The following is a 17,754-nucleotide window of genomic DNA, read 5'->3' on the forward strand; positions in this document are numbered from 1 at the left end:
AAATAAAAGCAATGTAAAAACAGTAAAAAAAAAAAACAAATGCTCTGTCTTTGTCTGACTGTCCATTGAACCTGTTTTGCCTAACAGATGGCCTTGTTGCTTCCTTCTTCTGATTCATCTGAACCACAACCATTTCCAATTTCCCTGGTGGAGTTTCCCTGCTCTTGTTGCATTATGCCGAGCCCTAAGCCTCCCCGCCCTTATTTCACCTGCCATACGATATCTTTCTCTGTGTCTGAGCACTGACTGTACCTGCCAAACTGCTTCTCTTGGCTTCCTTTTCCCTTAAAGTCTTTAGACCCTGTCAGTGTCATCTCCAATCTTACTTGTGTGTATTTGAACTCTTCTGTTAGTATAGACATAAGTAGCTCCAGGATCCATTTCCCATGTAAAAGACACATTAATAAGACACAGCAACAAACACAATCAAGATGACATGCTAAGACACTTTGTAATCCAACTGACAAGAGAAACAGCATGGTGACAAATAGGACCCCAAGGCAATGACAAGAGGGGAGAAAAAGTATCAGCTCAGAAGGGTGACATAATTTTGACCTGAAAAGTTTTTTCTTTTTTTTTCTTTTATAAAACCTAGCCATGGCCTTAACCTCACTACAAACCTAACCTCAAATGGAGACAAAAAAATAATATTGTGATAACTGATCTTTGAACATTGTTGCTTGGCTGGAGAACAAAGGTATTGAAAAGATCAAGTGACCTGGTTTGAACTCAGACTTTGGCCTGCCCTGCACACTCCCAAACACTGGTGTTTCTATTAACTACAGGAAAAACAATTGTGGGCTCTATTTCCATTTTTTTTTTTTCTCATTTTGAGGAAACAATGTTACCTCATATTTATTGTTCAGTATTTTGAAAGCACAGATATCCTCTAGAATGTTACTATTTGTAGGTCAGGGGTTGAATAATTGAATTGTGTTAGACTGTCATACCTCCAATCATTTTGTGGGTGTCACGTTTTTCAGATGGTGCATATTTCAATTTGGAATGAAATGAAACTCAATGGAGAGAATGAGCTCTCAAATGGAGAATGAAAATGAAAATAAAAGCATTAATTTATGGCCCCTCCCTCCCTCAAAAGACCCTATCCACATACAGGCGTAATATCGATCAGTTTCATACGACTCACTATAATGTACCTATGAAATTGTCTTTTAATATAACAATTTATGTCAGTCACAAAAGATGGGTAAACCCCATTCCGCGCATAAAAAGCTAGATAAGCTGTTAAAGTGTTACACTCCAATACATCCATGGTCACGTCTATGCTTAGAATCGAGGTTTTCATAATTCCCACATCTGCATGAGTCAATGCAGAGCTTTTGGGTAACATGAAAAATCCCTGGTTGATGCAAGGCATGCCAACAGTAAATAGGGAGCGCCGCGGATTCACTTCCAGGTGCCGTTCGCTGCGGTCCAGTCACATTTCAACACGAACAGCTTTCGACCTGATAAATGCGCATGCGCACTACGGCTGACCCCTCCGGTTTCTGCGCGCAATGCCACGTTAGTAGCGGTAGACACAAATACCAGCTACTCTCCTAACCGAAACAAGGAAATAGACCAAAACTTAGCATAATTTTTCAGCTTAAGCATAGCCAGCCGTGTCTACGACTCTCCTTTTTCTGTCAGAAAGCATACTCGACGGTAACTATGCTGAAGTTTTTCCTACTCTGCACACTGGCTGTGGCCAGCAGGGCTGAGGTCGGTGAGGAAGAAGATGTCCTGGTGCTGAAGAAAAGTAACTTCGATGAGGCACTGAAAGCTCACCCCAACATCCTCGTTGAATTCTGTAAGTAGCATTTAAAAAATCTCTCTAATTAGCTTGGTACGTAGGGTGGGAGGTTGCTGCAGGCTGGTCGGCTGACCGGGTAGTTAGCTAGCTAAATTAACGTAGCTATAAACTTTGACACTTCTGGCTGACAAGTTGCTGCTGTTAGTACCAAGCTATTCTGTTTCTGCTGCCAACACGGCTAGCTGACTAACCTTTGTACATTTTGCTAGCAGCAGTAGCTGTTAGTTAGTAGGCTAGCTTTCTGGAATACAACAATGCTACCGGTGTAACACAATACTGAAGTTAGTATAAATGCCTACCGTTAGCTAGCGGTAGGTAGCATAGAGACTAACAATTAGTTAGCTAGCTAACGGCAACCTAACCGTCTGTCACGGCCTGTGCTAGTATCGGTGTTAACAAGTAAGCTCACCTGCGATGTGAACTACACTGTATAACGGCTAAATTTAGCAGCCATTCCCAAACTTAAGTACACTAACGTAACCAGCCTTCAGCCTCACCACCCTAGTTATTGCTCGATCATATCCTTGCTCCGTAACTCCAGGATTATAAGGATTGTAACAACTGATGATATTGCATTGTGAAACATTGGTCAGTGTGTGTGCAATATCATGTAAACTGTCAAGATCATGCAGTCATACCATAATTATGAGCATCAGGTCCTGAAATGCTCTGGCACATCTAACACCAATGCGCAGTAACGTTAGATGTACCATTGTGTGAAGGCTGATGCGCAAGGAATTTCAGTTGATAAATGTGTCATAAATTCTCGCAGTGTAACAATTTGTCTGAATGAACATGCATTAGACATTTGCATGACGTGTGCCTTTATCAGGAGATAGTGTTACTTAAGTTTCGATTACTCGATGTGGTTTCCTGGTGTTCACTTATTGTCGGGTTTCAGTATTGGTTTAACTTGGTCTTCCAAATATTTACTTCATGTTGGGATGTGCCATCTATAGTGTTTATGCAGTTCTAATCTTGAAATAAGTTATTCCCCTAATATGTATTAGTTTTTCACGTGTGATAACACTATCTTTTGATGGGACACTTTCTTGTAGCCTGCAGGCCCATCCCGAGACACTTTGGTCAAACTATTGACCTATTCAGAGGTAGCGAGACAAGTATGTGGACCAATCAGAGCTGGCCATGAGGAAGCTTCTCCAATGAGCTCAAGAGGGGAGGGTTGGATTCTTTGTTTGGCCCACGTATGGTATTTCTCAGCTGGGCGGGACCATGGTGGGGGTTGGATGCGGAGCTAGGTTGACGTGTACTTTGCAAGTTCATCTGTACGTTTATGTTGATTGGAACAGGGAAGTTTTGTTGTCTGTAAAATATTGACGTGTTGCAATGGCGGACATTTTGAAAGAATGGCAGACTATTTGGAGACTAATTGCTAAGGTGATAAGTTGTAGGAAATTGCTGTTTAGACTTTGAACATACAACTGGGAACCATGGCTTCTAAGTCAATAGTTTTTCAGTCATTGCATGCATCCATTATCTCCGTCCCCCCAAAGAGCCACAGCAGATTAATTATGCCTTTTTCTGAAGCAACGTGCTCTGATCACTAGGTTGTGCGTTAATGAAGGAGTTGTTTTGAAGTTGCCAGTCAAACTAGTCCTGTAAAAAGGCCACTGTAACCTCACCCAAAGCTAACTGGAACTCCACATGTATTTTGCTCTGCTTTGTTTGAACAGGACCATGTCTTGGTCGCATTGCTGTTTTTTATGTTTTGTGTATTTACTTTGTTTTGTAACAATATTATCAACTCCCTAGATCAGGTTTACCAAGCAACAATGAAGCAAACCTCTATATCTATCATGTTAAATTTCCGTATGTCCTCACCTACAGATGCCCCATGGTGTGGTCACTGCAAGGCCCTGGCCCCAGAGTACGCCAAGGCTGCTGGCATGCTGAAGGCCGAGGGTTCAGAGATCCGCCTGGGTAAGGTCGACGCCACAGAGGAGACTGAGCTGGCCCAGGAGTATGGCGTCCGGGGATACCCCACCATCAAGTTCTTCAAGGGAGGAGAGAAGGAGTCACCCAAAGAGTATTCTGGTGAGCTTGAGTGTTTTTCATCAGTGCAGATTTGCATTGCGTAGCCGACTTAAAAGTTACGTTAATGTTGTTGACTGGTATGAACATCTGTTTATCAGGCACATATTTGTAGGTGTACTTCATTGTTTTTGTTTACTCTCACACTCAAGTTTGATGTCAATAGGTCACTTCTAAATTACAACTTAAATGTTCTAAATTACAATTTAAGTGTTTGCGTCATATACCTATTTCTAATGATGTTCAGTCTGTCTTGTATATTTTCCTCCAGAGTTATAGTATCACTCAAAATTACTGTGGATCTTGGTGTAAAGCATTATCAGGAAACCCTAAGCACCTTAGTGAATGGGAGACTTTTTCACAATGAACTGATGTAATCTTGGATAATATCTGTCATAGTCAAATGAGCTGATATTATCTAACACAGGGCACATAGATGATACAGAGAGTCAGATGATTGTTTTCTGAAGGCTGCCATAGCCAGGCCCTAATCACTTCCTTTATCCTGGTAATATGACTTGCATAGCAGCATAATGAGTAAGTCAGCCAATGAGCTTATCACTTATACTCCACATGACTGTGACGGAATGTGGGCGGGGCCTCCTCCGCACGTTCTTCCCATGCTCTCACTCAGTCCAGCCTAGCTGTGAGATGTGCAGTTCTTCACGTTCCCTCTTCTCTGCTGGCCTCTGTGTGGAGGGAGGAGGAAGTTTTAGGAAGGGTTTTGTGGAAAGGATTGGCCTGACTCCCATCCAGCTTCAGCTCACTCTACTCTTTTTCTCCCACTCACTGGCTGAGGGCTTAAAGCGCTGCACGTACAAGACCACAGGCAGAATCACTTCGACAAATGTATGCCTGGTCTCGTCTTTAGTGTCTCTCTATGGAGTTGCTGCTATGTTACATCATTGGTTCAATCTATAACATGCAAGTCGATCAAAAGTCCAATTTAATAGCAACAATCTTACTTGTTGGGTAAATGTTTTTCTTTTGCAGCTGCACAAATTATGCATAATGTTTGACATTTTTTATATATAAGAATTTAAAGAATACCCACAACATGGTGCTAGGATTTTCAACTCTGAGTCCAAAATTGACTAATGAGCAAAAAGTTCCATATACACATTGTCATCAAAAGTCCTAAAAACTGTTGACCAAAGGCTTAATAAAAAATGCAGAAGTGGTATGTGTTTGTGGGCCTATTCTTGATCTCCATTTTTGCTGTGTACATAGCTTTGAAAATGTGCTTAACCTTTCACACCAGTAGATTTATGAAGGGTGTCCCTGTGTCTCTGCATATTCAAGTTGACCGCAGTAAAGGCAGTGCAAATTTACTTAAAAGTGTTCCACTGAGGCACTGTTTGAGTTGTGGTTGGCTGTACCTCCATCCGACTGTGAGTCAGGATTACGTGACTTAAACCATGTTCAAACACTTCAGAAAGTGTATCCTCCTGCTCTAATATGTACGGAGCCTGATCGCTGATCACTTGGTTCATGTGTGATTAAAATCATTGAGGTTTAACCCTGAACCAGTCAATTTCTGACACATTAAGTGCTGTTTGTAGCTGCAGAGGTACTTAAGCTACTGTCTTTGTTTTCTTGCAGCTGGCAGACAGGCAGATGACATCATCAGCTGGCTGAAGAAGCGCACAGGACCGGCCGTCGCCACCCTGGCAGAGGTCACCCAGGCAGAGTCTCTCATCGCTGACAGCGAGGTGGCAGTCATCGGCTTCTTTAAGGTGGGACACTGACCTCTCAAAGTTTGATCTGTAACCGCTTCAAGATGTGTAATTAGAGTTTTTTTGGTAGTAGATGAATTTGTCCAATGCAACAGGCTTCCATTAAAGCCTCTGTCTAGCATTTATATCACATATACACTTATGATAAGGTTCTTGAACAGTGGGAATTGCTGATGCAAAATAGTTGATTTGCCATTTACACATATTACACCTTTTCATAACAAAAATCATAACATCATAACAAAATATAACATCATATAACAAAAATCAGATCCATGTTCTTCCAGTTTTTTTTGTTGTTTAACTATCCAAATGTCAAGCTGTGATCATGATGTCGTCTCAACAGCTCAATCAGAAAATTTGGGCTAAACAATATCTTCAATAGAGTTAAATAAACAAACAGTGACATCAACTTTGTCTTTATGCTTTGATTTCACTTTGAGCACCTCAGAGCATCTCAAGAGACATACCGCAGTTTAAATTTTCTCTGTTGCATATGCTTCATGTTGAACAAGTCTTCATGTCTCTGTTGTAGGATGCTGAGTCTGTGGGTGCCAAGGCCTTCGAGAAAGCAGCTGAATCTATAGATGACATTCCATTCGGCAAGACTTCTGACGATGCCATCTACTCCAAGTTCGAGGTGTCCAAGGATAGCGTTGTGCTCTTCAAGAAGGTGACTTTAAATTCTTGGATTAACTTCTATTCCTTTGAACATATAGTGACACACAAGCACATAATGGACATGCACTACATTACAGATCTAAATCTATATTGAGACCTATGGATTGACTGTGGTGTTATCATATCTCCTGTGACACAGATTTTCAAATCAGATGGTTCTCATTGACTCTCATTTTTATTTTAAGTATTTACTCACAGTCTCAGTTGTAACTAAATTATAAATAGATTATTTATGGTCTTACTATCCCTTTTTGATCACGAGTGAAACACACACCCCTCACATGAATATGGGCATATAAAGGGAGGCTGCTGAAGACAGCCCAGTGCTTTATCATCTACACCCCAGTCTCAGCCAGGTAACATGATGCTGTCGACCTCATATTTTACCGCAGTATCTGGTCTCCGTTGCTAATCTAGGTCCTTTGGACTTCGATGCAGTGAGGTCCATGAATGCTGTTGACTTGTGCCTGCCTTTGGGCCTAATGCTTGACTTGTCTAGCAAATCACTTCGATATGTTAAGCTAATGCCTGTATGGTTAACAACTGTGTAAGGTGATGATGCTTCCTTTAACCAGCCTCACTACTTATGGGCAGTGGATGAATGAATGGCAGCTGAATGCCTTCGTTTTGTAGCTAAAATCAGCAGTCTTTTCACTCTTCCTGCCCCTTATTGCTAAATTTACCCAAGGTCTGTGATTGATGTGACAGAGGTGATGCTTGTCTTTTACCCCAGATATTGACTGCACCATCTCTTGCAGAGTAGGTCAGAGATCACTTAGGTTTTCTTATCGACAAAACTGTATCTCAATCAGCATGTGGATTCGGCTGACATAGGTCAAGGTCCAGAGTGTCCACCCATAAGTGTTAAGCAACTTATTAATGTGAAGGGGTTTGAGGAAATTAACCCCATAAATGCTTCCCAATATCAGTTCACAATAGAAAATAAACCCCTATCCTGGTTTGCTGTAATCCGTAAAACCAGTTCCAATATGACGGTTCCTCAACTCTTAAGCTGTTCTGCAAACAGACGATCAAAATGGGGATTCAGCAAGAACTGACAAACCCTAAACATCTTAACATGTTATCATGCTCAATCTTTCCTTCCCTAATGAGTTATAGATGAGTTTCCTTCATCTTGGCACCTGGACAAATGCTTCCCCCCTCCTCCTGCCACCATTGTCTGGCTCCTGATCTGGGTTTGTAACCTTACCCTGGCGCAAACACTGCTGACATGTCGGCTCCTTGCCCACAGTTAAGCAAACGGTCCCAAAGCAAGGGCTTGTTTTTAATAAACAGCTGGAGTTCTTTGACTTGTTTATTACAATTGGGATTTAGGGCTTGAGTTTCATAGCCTTGGTCAGTGCCCACAAGGCTGGCAGTATGCCCCCACCTACCCATCCACCTTTTCCCTTTGTGTGCCAGTAAAAGCTGCCTGGCACAACTTTATCACTGCTATTCTTAACACCCAATAAAACTCAGTTTGGTCTACTGGCTCTTTCTTCAGCTGGGGGGTTACCAGGGGATTTTAAGTGGCTTGTTTGGTAAATCTATGTTAAGTTTGGTGTTCACAGGCAGACTAGACAGGACACCAGCTGGATGGGTAATATTTGAATTTTGGCCCACACCTAAAAGTTTCCATGTTTTTTTCCACCACAGTTTGACGAGGGCCGCAATACCTTTGACGGAGAGCTGACCAAAGAAAACCTCCTGGCTTTCATCAAGGCCAACCAGCTGCCTCTGGTCATTGAGTTCACTGAGCAGGTAATGGTTGAGGCCGTGCACATATAACAACTCAGATGATTTCCTGCAGCTCTGTGCTGTCTTCTCAAAGGAGAAAGTGCAGACAGTACCTTGTTCCTCATTGTTCTTTATCTAGTGTCATTCTCTGATTGTACTTGGATTGCCCTCACCACCACCTCTTAACAACATGAAGTACAAATCCTAATGCTTTGCTCTCCAAATGTCAAACTTATGTATTTTTCTGTTTTTTTTGCAGACTGCCCCTAAAATCTTTGGTGGAGAGATCAAGTCCCACATCCTCATGTTTCTGCCCAAAGCTGCTTCAGACTTCCAGGACAAAATGGACCAATTCAAGAAAGCCGCAGAGGGATTCAAGGGTCAGGTGGGTGGACTGTCTGAACGGACCTGAGATGCACTTGTCTGAGCCTTTTAGTAGGGCCTTGAATTAAATTTCCTACACCAAGGAAGTGTGACTGATGTGCATTCATTCTGTTTGCATTTCACACACATCTTAAATCCTATGGCTTTGCTCAGAAGAGATATTTTGAGTTCTGGTTCAGATAAAGTCGAATATTAACCACCTCCCCCATCTCCCCTGTCCAGATCCTGTTCATTTTCATCGACAGCGACGTGGACGACAACCAGCGCATCCTCGAGTTCTTCGGCCTGAAGAAGGAGGAGTGCCCCGCCATCCGCCTCATCACCCTGGAGGACGAGATGACCAAGTACAAGCCCGAGAGCGAAGACATTACCGCCGAGAGCATCACCAAATTCTGCACACTCTTCACTGAGGGCAAACTCAAGGTGAGAACGAGAGTGGGCGAGTACGTATGGCAGCGCATGTAAGCTACAGATTTACTTTCACAACGGTTTCTATGACTTTGTGATTAACGTTGAGATAAGTGGGACATAGCAGACGTGGGACACTTTTACCCAAAACACTGGGTGCGTGCATCTTGTTTTGTACGGGTGGCCACAATGGGGAATCAAACCCCTAATCCGGTTAATGTCATGCTCTATCCTTTGAGCTATAGACTTGAGAATGTGCTATGCCATACTGTTGACATTGAAGAATCAGTACCATGAGTTCAACACTAAATATCTCTTCTCTCACAGCCCCACCTCATGAGCCAGGACATCCCTGAAGACTGGGATAAAACCCCTGTCAAGGTCCTGGTCGGCAAGAACTTCGAGGAGGTCGTCTTTGATGCCAATAAGAACGTCTTTGTTGAGTTTTGTAAGATCCTCCTCCTATCTCTTCAATATTGATACCAAACATTGTCATCCTCGTGACCAGGGAGCCAGCAGACCTTGACAGTTGAATAATATAAAAAAAACAACATGATTGTTAATAAATCTTTAAAGCTGAGATGGTAAACAGGAGGCAAACTATTCAGCAGCTGGCACTCTAGCTTGATTGCAGCTCAGGTGGGAAACTGCTAGCTCCAGTGTCTGAAACTCGAATCTTACCCATCCTTACTTTGCCCGTGCTAAGCCTTCTCCAAATACCTAAGAGTTGATGCTAGGGGCTCGTTCATGCCCTCTCAGCCAACCCCCGCAAATTAATTTGTCACCGGACTCTGACGTTGAAGATATATCAGGTTAAATATAGTTGCTAGAGGAGTTTTATGGTGATCCACATCCACACTATTTTTGGAGGAATTTTCCATGGCTGGGCCTCTAATACAGCTCATGATCAGTCATGTAAAGCGGGGTAGGCCCGTATTCCCTGACTGGTTAGGGGGGAATTTCCTAGCCAGTCAAAGGGGAGCAAGGGCATGAAGCTGAGGCTGCACGTGTCGTGCTCTGAGCGTGTTTGTCTGCTTCCAGCTATGGCAGAGTGGGGATGGGCACACCTGTCTGAAACCTAACATCCAGGCTCTATCAACCGGAGCTTAATTTAATGGGCTGCTGGAAAACTAATATACTATTCATACTGCTTTTTGTTGTATAAATTATGCTATATATAACAGATGCACAGTACATTATTGTTTCTATTTCTGTGTTTGTGTCTATGGGCAGAGAGTAAAAATAACTGTGTTAAAGCAGCACAATAAATCATATCCATGAATAAACTAAAATGTAGCTGCTGACATGACATTACACTTCCACGTGCAGTGTTAATCATGGAAATTAATTTTGAGGTCTGATTATTTTTGTATGCATTTTCTAATTTACTGGCTAGAAAGTTCCCTTAATAATCTATTTACAAACATTTAAAATTACTTTCTGGAAAAATATCAGTTGACATCATTATAAGGAATCCAGTTGTTTGTTGAGACATTGATTCTAAACTGATATGGTGGCCAAAATAAATCTGAACGCCTCAAAATCTCAATAGGAACAGAGTTGGGTGGTTTTCCTGAATGTCATTTTAGTTTGTTTGATATCAAAAGCAGTATGGAAGTTGCAAAAATTGTCCATGTCTCCCTAAATTAATGATTGTGACAGATTGTGTCTGAGAACAAATTACGATGGGAGCAAAATGATTAATATTTCATCTCTTTTAGCCCGTTAAGCTAGCTGGCAACCATTTGATATGTTTGAGAATCGGCCAAAGGTCATTCAGAGGGCTGCTAAATCTATCACAGATCAGTATTCAGCCTATTTCTAAAGCCAAATACATGTATGCATTTTGTCAGTTAAGATTCAACACTTACCCCCTCTTTTCTTTTTTTGTGGCATTCCAGATGCACCTTGGTGTGGACACTGCAAGCAGCTAGCCCCCATCTGGGACAAGCTGGGAGAGAAGTACAAGGACAGCGCTGACACCGTCGTGGCTAAGATGGACTCCACAGCCAATGAGATTGAGGCAGTTAAAGTCCACAGCTTCCCCACACTCAAGTTCTTCCCTGCAGGAGCGGAGCACAAGGTGATGCCCCATTAACAGTATTGGTCCATGACTCCAACACTGGTCTCTCTATGTCTTTCTAACCTTCAGGACAAGAAAGTATATTTTCATAATGACTAATTTTCCTGAAAAGGGAAGCAACAGTTTGCTAAACATATGAGCATGCCTTCCTTTTGAAAGCTGGGCCTTCATGAGAGTTTGATTAAATTCCTTGACACATAGTATCACCTCATAAAGGATCTTGGCCTTTTCTGTAAACATCTCCACCTGTGCCGACTGCCCATCTATCCAACCATCCATCCATCTGTCTCTCCACCACCCTTAATATCAGCTTTCCTTTCTTGTTCATTTCGCGGCATTACAGTTGTGAGTTATGATGATCTGGGTGGTTATTTTGATCTGCTAAAATAATTGCCATAGGGGCCCCCAATATCATTAAGGCCTCTTGATTTAGCAGCGCCAACCACATGCAGAAACCTGAGCCTGCTGGCCTAGCGAGTTACTCCACCATTATGTTGGTGTTCGACCCTCCCTTAGTTCTATATAGATTCTTGCTTGATGACTTCACTCACTTGAGACTCTCCGCTTGGCATGCACCCGCCTCACCCCGTCACGTTCCTTTGTTTACCAGCCGTTCTCATGCCAGCTTTCAGCTTTATAGACTGACTAGACGGAGGCCACATGGCAGAGTTCAGCAGTCTTAAATGGGTGGTATGCCCCTTAGTAAGTCTGGTGTTTAGCCCATGACCCTACTTCAATGAAGCATGCAAAAGAGCCAGGAGGCGGCCAAGAAAGGATACAGCGGCAGTGGCGGCCATGCGGTGCTGTGTGGCAGATCGTTACGGCCGTATTAAGTGACTAAGATTAAAGGGGTTGAGTTGAAGGTAGAGCTTTGCAAATGTCCTCAGGTCGATCTGAAGGGCAACCCCTTTTTAACAATCACACCTTTGGCCTGCTTGCTATTTCACTGCTTGTAGATCACCTCTGGACAATTTGTTGGCTTCATTTGAACACAGAGCGTTATTGGCGCCTTTTTAAAATGGCACATTTAGGGATCAAAGACTAAACAGCATTTTGTCTTGTTGCCAATGAAACACATGGGTTTACACTTGCATTGTGGACATTTTGCTGATGCTCTAATGTCCAGAGTGACTGAGCAACAAGTGAGCAGGAAGGGGTCCAGTGTGGTCTGTGGTCTTTCATCAAGGAACGGTCTTCGTAACAATTAGGCCACCCTTAGATTTGTCTTATTATGCACGCCTCTGTGTCGGACATGTGAATTTGGTTTGGAATAAAGCACAATCTTGTATATTTATTAGAAATGACATCTGATCCACAGGTGATTGACTACAATGGGGAGAGAACACTGGAAGGCTTCACCAAGTTCCTGGAGAGCGGTGGCAAGGAGGGCGGTGCACCTGCAGGGGACGACGACGACGAAGACCTGGACCTGGATGTAAGCTAACCTCTTAGACACAGTTACACACCCAGGAAGCACTACAATTACAAGCCTTCATTTATAAAGAACTAAACTTCTAGTCTGTCCCTTTCAAGCTTCTCAGGGAAACAGACAAAAATTAACTCATAGCAGTTTTTTTTTTTTAATATATTAAAAAGCCCATTACATACAAATGTTGAAATGCTCACTAGATTTTGCTGAGTCTCTCTGACCTTTGATGGATGTAGCTAGGCTAATAATCTGTTGTTAATGCCAGTTGAGGTATTGGCTCCCCGTATTTTATCCTTTGGAGACGAGCCACGTAAAGGAGGCTTACAACAAAGTTGGTGTGCAAAGAATTTGACTCGTGCGGCCAGCAATCCTTTGCACACTTTGGAGTCCGAAGCCAATGTGGGGCTTTTTTTTTTTTTTCATGCAAATGTGTCATTTTGTCCATAAGACCCTGCCAAAGTTAGTTTCCTCACCAAGTATACTGCCCACAAGGGCTACACAAATCAAACATTTTTACAGTATTGGCTAATATAATTTCTAATTCATAAAAGGCTGCATTTTTTGTCTTGGACAGCAAGATCTTTCAGACAGCTTCATAAACATTTGAAGCCATCAAAAGACCTTTTCTGGAGCGGTTTCATGGGCGATGAATTGGAGGCTGGGGGTGAATGTTTTTATTGCTCAAACTTTCACATGAAAATTGTATTTCATAGTACTGCTGAAGGTGTTAAACCAGAAAATTTACCTATATCTCGGGAACATCACCTTTGGTACTCTAAAATGTCCACCAAGGCAAATGTTTGCTTGTTGTATATATTTCAAATCTCCTTTTTTGGTGTTAAGTCTTAATATGAAACTGTCCATGAGAGTTGAGAAACCAGATTTGAGTTTGAGTCTCCATAGTGATAAATACGCACGCACATTCTCTCAATGAAACCCCAGTGCTTTTTGGGAGGATATTTGGCATCCTGAAAGCTACCCAAAATAGACGCATGGGACCGACTCCCGTGAGGGTTTTAGGTTGTAACCTTAGAATTGACCCACTTTCTGGGTAGCCATGACAAACAAAACCCACTTCTCAGCAAAGCTGGACATTAGAATAAAACCTGTTCTCCAGAAAGCGTGCCAGAATAGTGCCTTTCTTAAACATGTTCAAGGTGCATAATGAGAAGATGGACAGTAGAGAAAAACTGGTCACCAAAATCAAAAGTAGTGATTCTCCATCACAAGCATGAGCTCGCCATAATGAAGTTGACTGAGCTTTTTGTTGATTGATCTAAACATGGTGGGTAAGCGAACTGGATTTGCCCTCAGAATCTAACAACCATATCATGAAAATGCAGTTTGCCAAGATTATATGTAGAGATTAGGTGACAAAACATGGCATCTATTTTGGTGAAAATTCCAATGCAAACAAATCGACCCACCTCTCAGGAAAACATCACTGTATCTTGGTGCTCAGTGGGTTAAAGATGCAGAGGATGGATGTTGGGATTTGACACCTTGCTGTGTGCTAAGACTGTTGCTGCCTGCATCCAATACCCAGTGGCGATCTTGCTTAAACCAGCCTGGGCCCTCTCTCTACTAACACGCTTCTACTCCACGCCACTACTACCGCCACCACACCCCCTTCTCAGAAGTCTAATTGCAGAACAGCCGACTGCCGTCCACTAATGCCTGTTGCAGCTGTCGTTGCTGTTTTGCCGGGCGCTCCCTGGAGACCCGAGTCTGCAGATAAAGTTGGCACGTGCAGCGCTGCAGTCAACACTCGCCCCTTCCTGTATCTGACGCATCTCTGTGCCCCACCCATCCTCTCAGCTGACATGAGGCAATGGCCTTGCAAAACGAAGATGTCATGCTATATGCAGTGTCTTGGTTATGATGCGGTATTGATTACACCTTCTGCCGACAGTGATGAACGATTTGATTTGCTCAGAGGGCCTTTAAGTTAGTGTGTCATACCCTCCTGACGATTAGTCAGTTTTAAAGTTTTTTTTTAATAGATGATGCATAATATTCTCTAACATTGTCATAATCATCATCTAAAATGAATACATATCCCAGTAGGTCCCACCATGAAAATATTTGGGAATGCACCTTGCACTTGTAATGCAACCAACATTGACCAACATTGAAGCTTCATCTAGCTTCTCCACTCATCTAGAGCAGTGGTTCTCAAACTGGGGTTCGTGAAATAATTTTGGGGGGTTGCGAGATGATTTATGGGATTTTCTCTAATTTTTGCTTTTTTTTCTCGTGAAATACTGAAAACTTTTCAGCCTCTTGGCCTCCTGATAATAAAATGAAACTACCTGAAAAGGGAAAATAATTTTTTGGTTGAACTGTTCATCACTCTGCATGTGCAGCCTGTGATGGGGGTTTGGGAGTAGGCATCGCTTCATTTTAAGGGATCATGAGCCGAAATGTTTGAGAATCTCTGATCTAGAGACTCCTAGGAGACTGGTGACAGTTGTCTTTTACATTGAATTTATTAATTGTGCATCTCGCGTGCAACTGTCAGGTCTGGTTTATGCTGCACCTAACAAGCTCTCTTGACAGATTTCAAAGTTTCTGTCATGTATAACTCTCTTGGTGTATTAATGTCCCTCTCCTCTCTGCCCTCCAGGGTATGGAGGATGTGGAAGACGCAGACCAGGACGAGGACTCCGATGGTGAGGACGGACACGACGAGTTATAAGAGCTGGCAGAGGAGAGAGGAGAGACGAGTCCCGCCCCAACCCCTCCAACCGAGCGCCATCACCACCTTCACTTCCTTGTGGACCTTCCCTGTCCTGTGAACATTAATACTTCCCCCTTTAACTGCCTCTCAGTCAGTCAGCCGGCCTGCCTGCCAGCCCGCCAGTCAGTCAGTCAGTCAGTCAGTCCATCAGTGGCGTGGCAGGGCTTTCTGGGCCAGCCACCTCTCCAACCTCGTAACTTCTGGCCAGACTTGTCTCGTCCCACCTGGGGGAACTCAGTGGAACAGCGCACCACCTCTATGGGAGACCTCAATGCCTTCTCTACCAACCTCCACATCAACTGTTTGCCTTGTATATTTCAAACCAAATGTAAAATGGCATTGAGATATCCAGTTTTCAATTTTCTTTTTTGTTTTTTTCCTGCAATTTCCTGTCGAATCTGCTCCCCTCCCCACAAAAAAACCCTGCCATTGTTCAGTATGGGTATGAGCTAATTTAGTGGTGTAACCTGTATTTGTAGGTAAGGGGGGGCTGCCAATGTTCTTATCCCTTTGCTTGAAATTCTGAGGACCAGAGTTTTGTACGGTGGTTTTGTAAGGACTGATCTCTCAGGGGACTAGGGGCCATCTTAAAGATACATTATTATTTTGTAACGCTTTCAATAAAATACAATCCACTGAGCGTGTCCAGTGTAGCACAAAGGGCGCCCCCAAAAGCAATATTGTGCATCTGTAGCTGAGACCAATTGTTTTTTTTGGTGGGCGGGGTCTTACTTTGTTTTCACTGTCTTCATTCTCTTTCCAAAATCATGCTTTTCTCTCAGTTCAGTCTTCTCTCATTTCAGCACGGCTACTGGCTATTTTCTAAAAGGAAAAAAGGTTAACTTTTTTGGGGGGGAAAATCCTATTTTATTTAATTATATTATTTTCACTATAAAGCTTTTCTTTTTTAATTTAGGATTTGTCATATTTTTTAGCGATGTACCAGTGTGCCCAGCTGTAGCCAGTTGGCCTTGCTGGGGCAGAATTGGCCCTTTGGACACACTCTCAGACCTGGGACGTTTTTTAGGAGCCTGGAACAGTTCTGATGGGTTGCACTGCATTCATGCCAGTCAGAGATTCATCATGGTTACTAAAGTAGGCAGAGATTGTTACTTTAAAGGGGAACTGTGTTTTCGTTGGGGTGGGTGTTGTGGGACAGGTCGGTCTGAGAGAAGTGTCCATTAAGTCAGAAGAGGGGAGGGAACAGTTGAACAGCCCCGCCCCTCACCCATACTGTACCTCCTGCATCCCTTTGGCTCTACCCAATGCCCTCGTCCCCACAGAGGTGTGTGTGTGAGAGTGTGTGGTATGCTGTGTGTGTGTGTGATGTAAAGATTGCTGTGTGTGAGTAGGTGTGATGACTTGAATGACGCGTCCCTTTTTTCTTGTAGTCCAGGGACGGGGTTATGAATGTACTGTGTGTTTGTGGTATTATCCTGTTGCGTTTGGCAGGTAGGGGAGGGTTGAGTAGAGCAGGGTGATGGGGTTTGACAGCTGTACAGGGGTGGGGGAAACTTAACAAAGCATTCCATCATATCCAATTTGATGTGGAAAAGTGAAATGGTGGCCAATAAACAAAAACTGTTAAAAAAATTCACATTTGTGTTCAGCTTTGTTGATTTTGAACTGCAACTCCAGATTTCTGGTGATGGTAAAGATGAAACGTGCAGCTTTGAATGGATGTCAGAGAAATTCACCTACACATGCGCCATATTGAAGGAAAATGACACACAATCTTAGAATTTAAGTTACTTTTTCAGCCTAAAACAACCTAATAAGGATTTATGAAGATGAACAACTCTTCCAAAGGGAACCAAGAATCTAACCTGTGATGCCACACCAGTGTAGCGCCAGGACACTTAATGGGAGACTAACTGTATATCTTAATTGCATTCAAATGAGCTCAAGTCTGAACCATGAAAATCAGTCCTTTTAGATCATTGCCACTTCACTCTATGGAAGTATACTGGCATGAGAGCACGTCATGTTCAGGACAAACTCTTTTTCGCTCATTTCTGGACATAGAAAATACTAGCAAATATTCACAAATACAGTCCAAATTCTTCCTTTCTCCTCAGAAATGCCATATTTGAATGTTGAAAGTGGTTTTCCCCTTTGACACCTTGCTTCCTATCAGTCATAGGGAGGATGATGAAAACCATAAAGTCATTTGGAAATGACCATTAGCCATCCTCACATCAGTGACATACATAGTACATGACTGAGGAGACTTCCAGACGATTCAGATTGTTTACGTCAGTGCTGTTTATTTTCAACTGCCTTAGACAAGTCATTTCACCTCTCCCTGCCCCTGCAGTTGGCACTGACATCCTCTGACAATAAACCACTTTTATGCCTTGTGTTTACTAGAAGCTTTCTCACCCCCGCCCCCCTCCCACCTCCCAGCTGGTGGCATTTCACCACTAGCTGTAATGCATCTTGAGTGGGCAGCATCAGGGTATGGGGGGGGGGGTGAAAACAGAGGCAGAGGTTACTCGCTGTCATAGCTGGAGATATGAGCCGTATCCGGGGCCTGTGACAGGTCAGGGGGAGGGGCCTGACTCGAGGGCCACTCATTCTCCAATTCCTGCCACTGGATCTGTGAGGTGTCTGGTCCTAAAATAGCCCAGCAGAGAGTATATAGAGGTCTACGCGAAGGTCCCTGGCCTTCAGACAAGAAGCTCCACTCTT

At 43.1% G+C, this 17,754-nt stretch overlaps 2 protein-coding genes across 2 annotated transcripts in view; one reads left to right on the forward strand and one right to left on the reverse strand.

The window, feature by feature from the left end:
* The window catches only part of LOC139924867 (uncharacterized), a 143,252-nt gene that overhangs the window by 37,773 nt on the left and 87,725 nt on the right, over nt 1-17,754 (reverse strand). The gene's annotated exons all lie outside the window — the stretch shown is intronic.
* p4hb (prolyl 4-hydroxylase, beta polypeptide) lies at nt 1,497-16,660 on the forward strand. The gene is made up of 11 exons (XM_071916058.2): nt 1,497-1,810; nt 3,662-3,868; nt 5,468-5,601; nt 6,137-6,274; nt 7,939-8,043; nt 8,279-8,404; nt 8,626-8,826; nt 9,139-9,259; nt 10,713-10,894; nt 12,213-12,329; nt 14,950-16,660. The coding sequence occupies exons 1-11, from the start codon at nt 1,672-1,674 to the stop codon at nt 15,019-15,021; spliced, it is 1,542 nt and encodes a 513-aa protein (XP_071772159.1). The 5' UTR covers nt 1,497-1,671; the 3' UTR covers nt 15,022-16,660.

This window comes from Centroberyx gerrardi, chromosome 3 (assembly GCF_048128805.1).
Source record: "Centroberyx gerrardi isolate f3 chromosome 3, fCenGer3.hap1.cur.20231027, whole genome shotgun sequence".
Lineage (NCBI taxonomy): Eukaryota > Metazoa > Chordata > Actinopteri > Beryciformes > Berycidae > Centroberyx > Centroberyx gerrardi.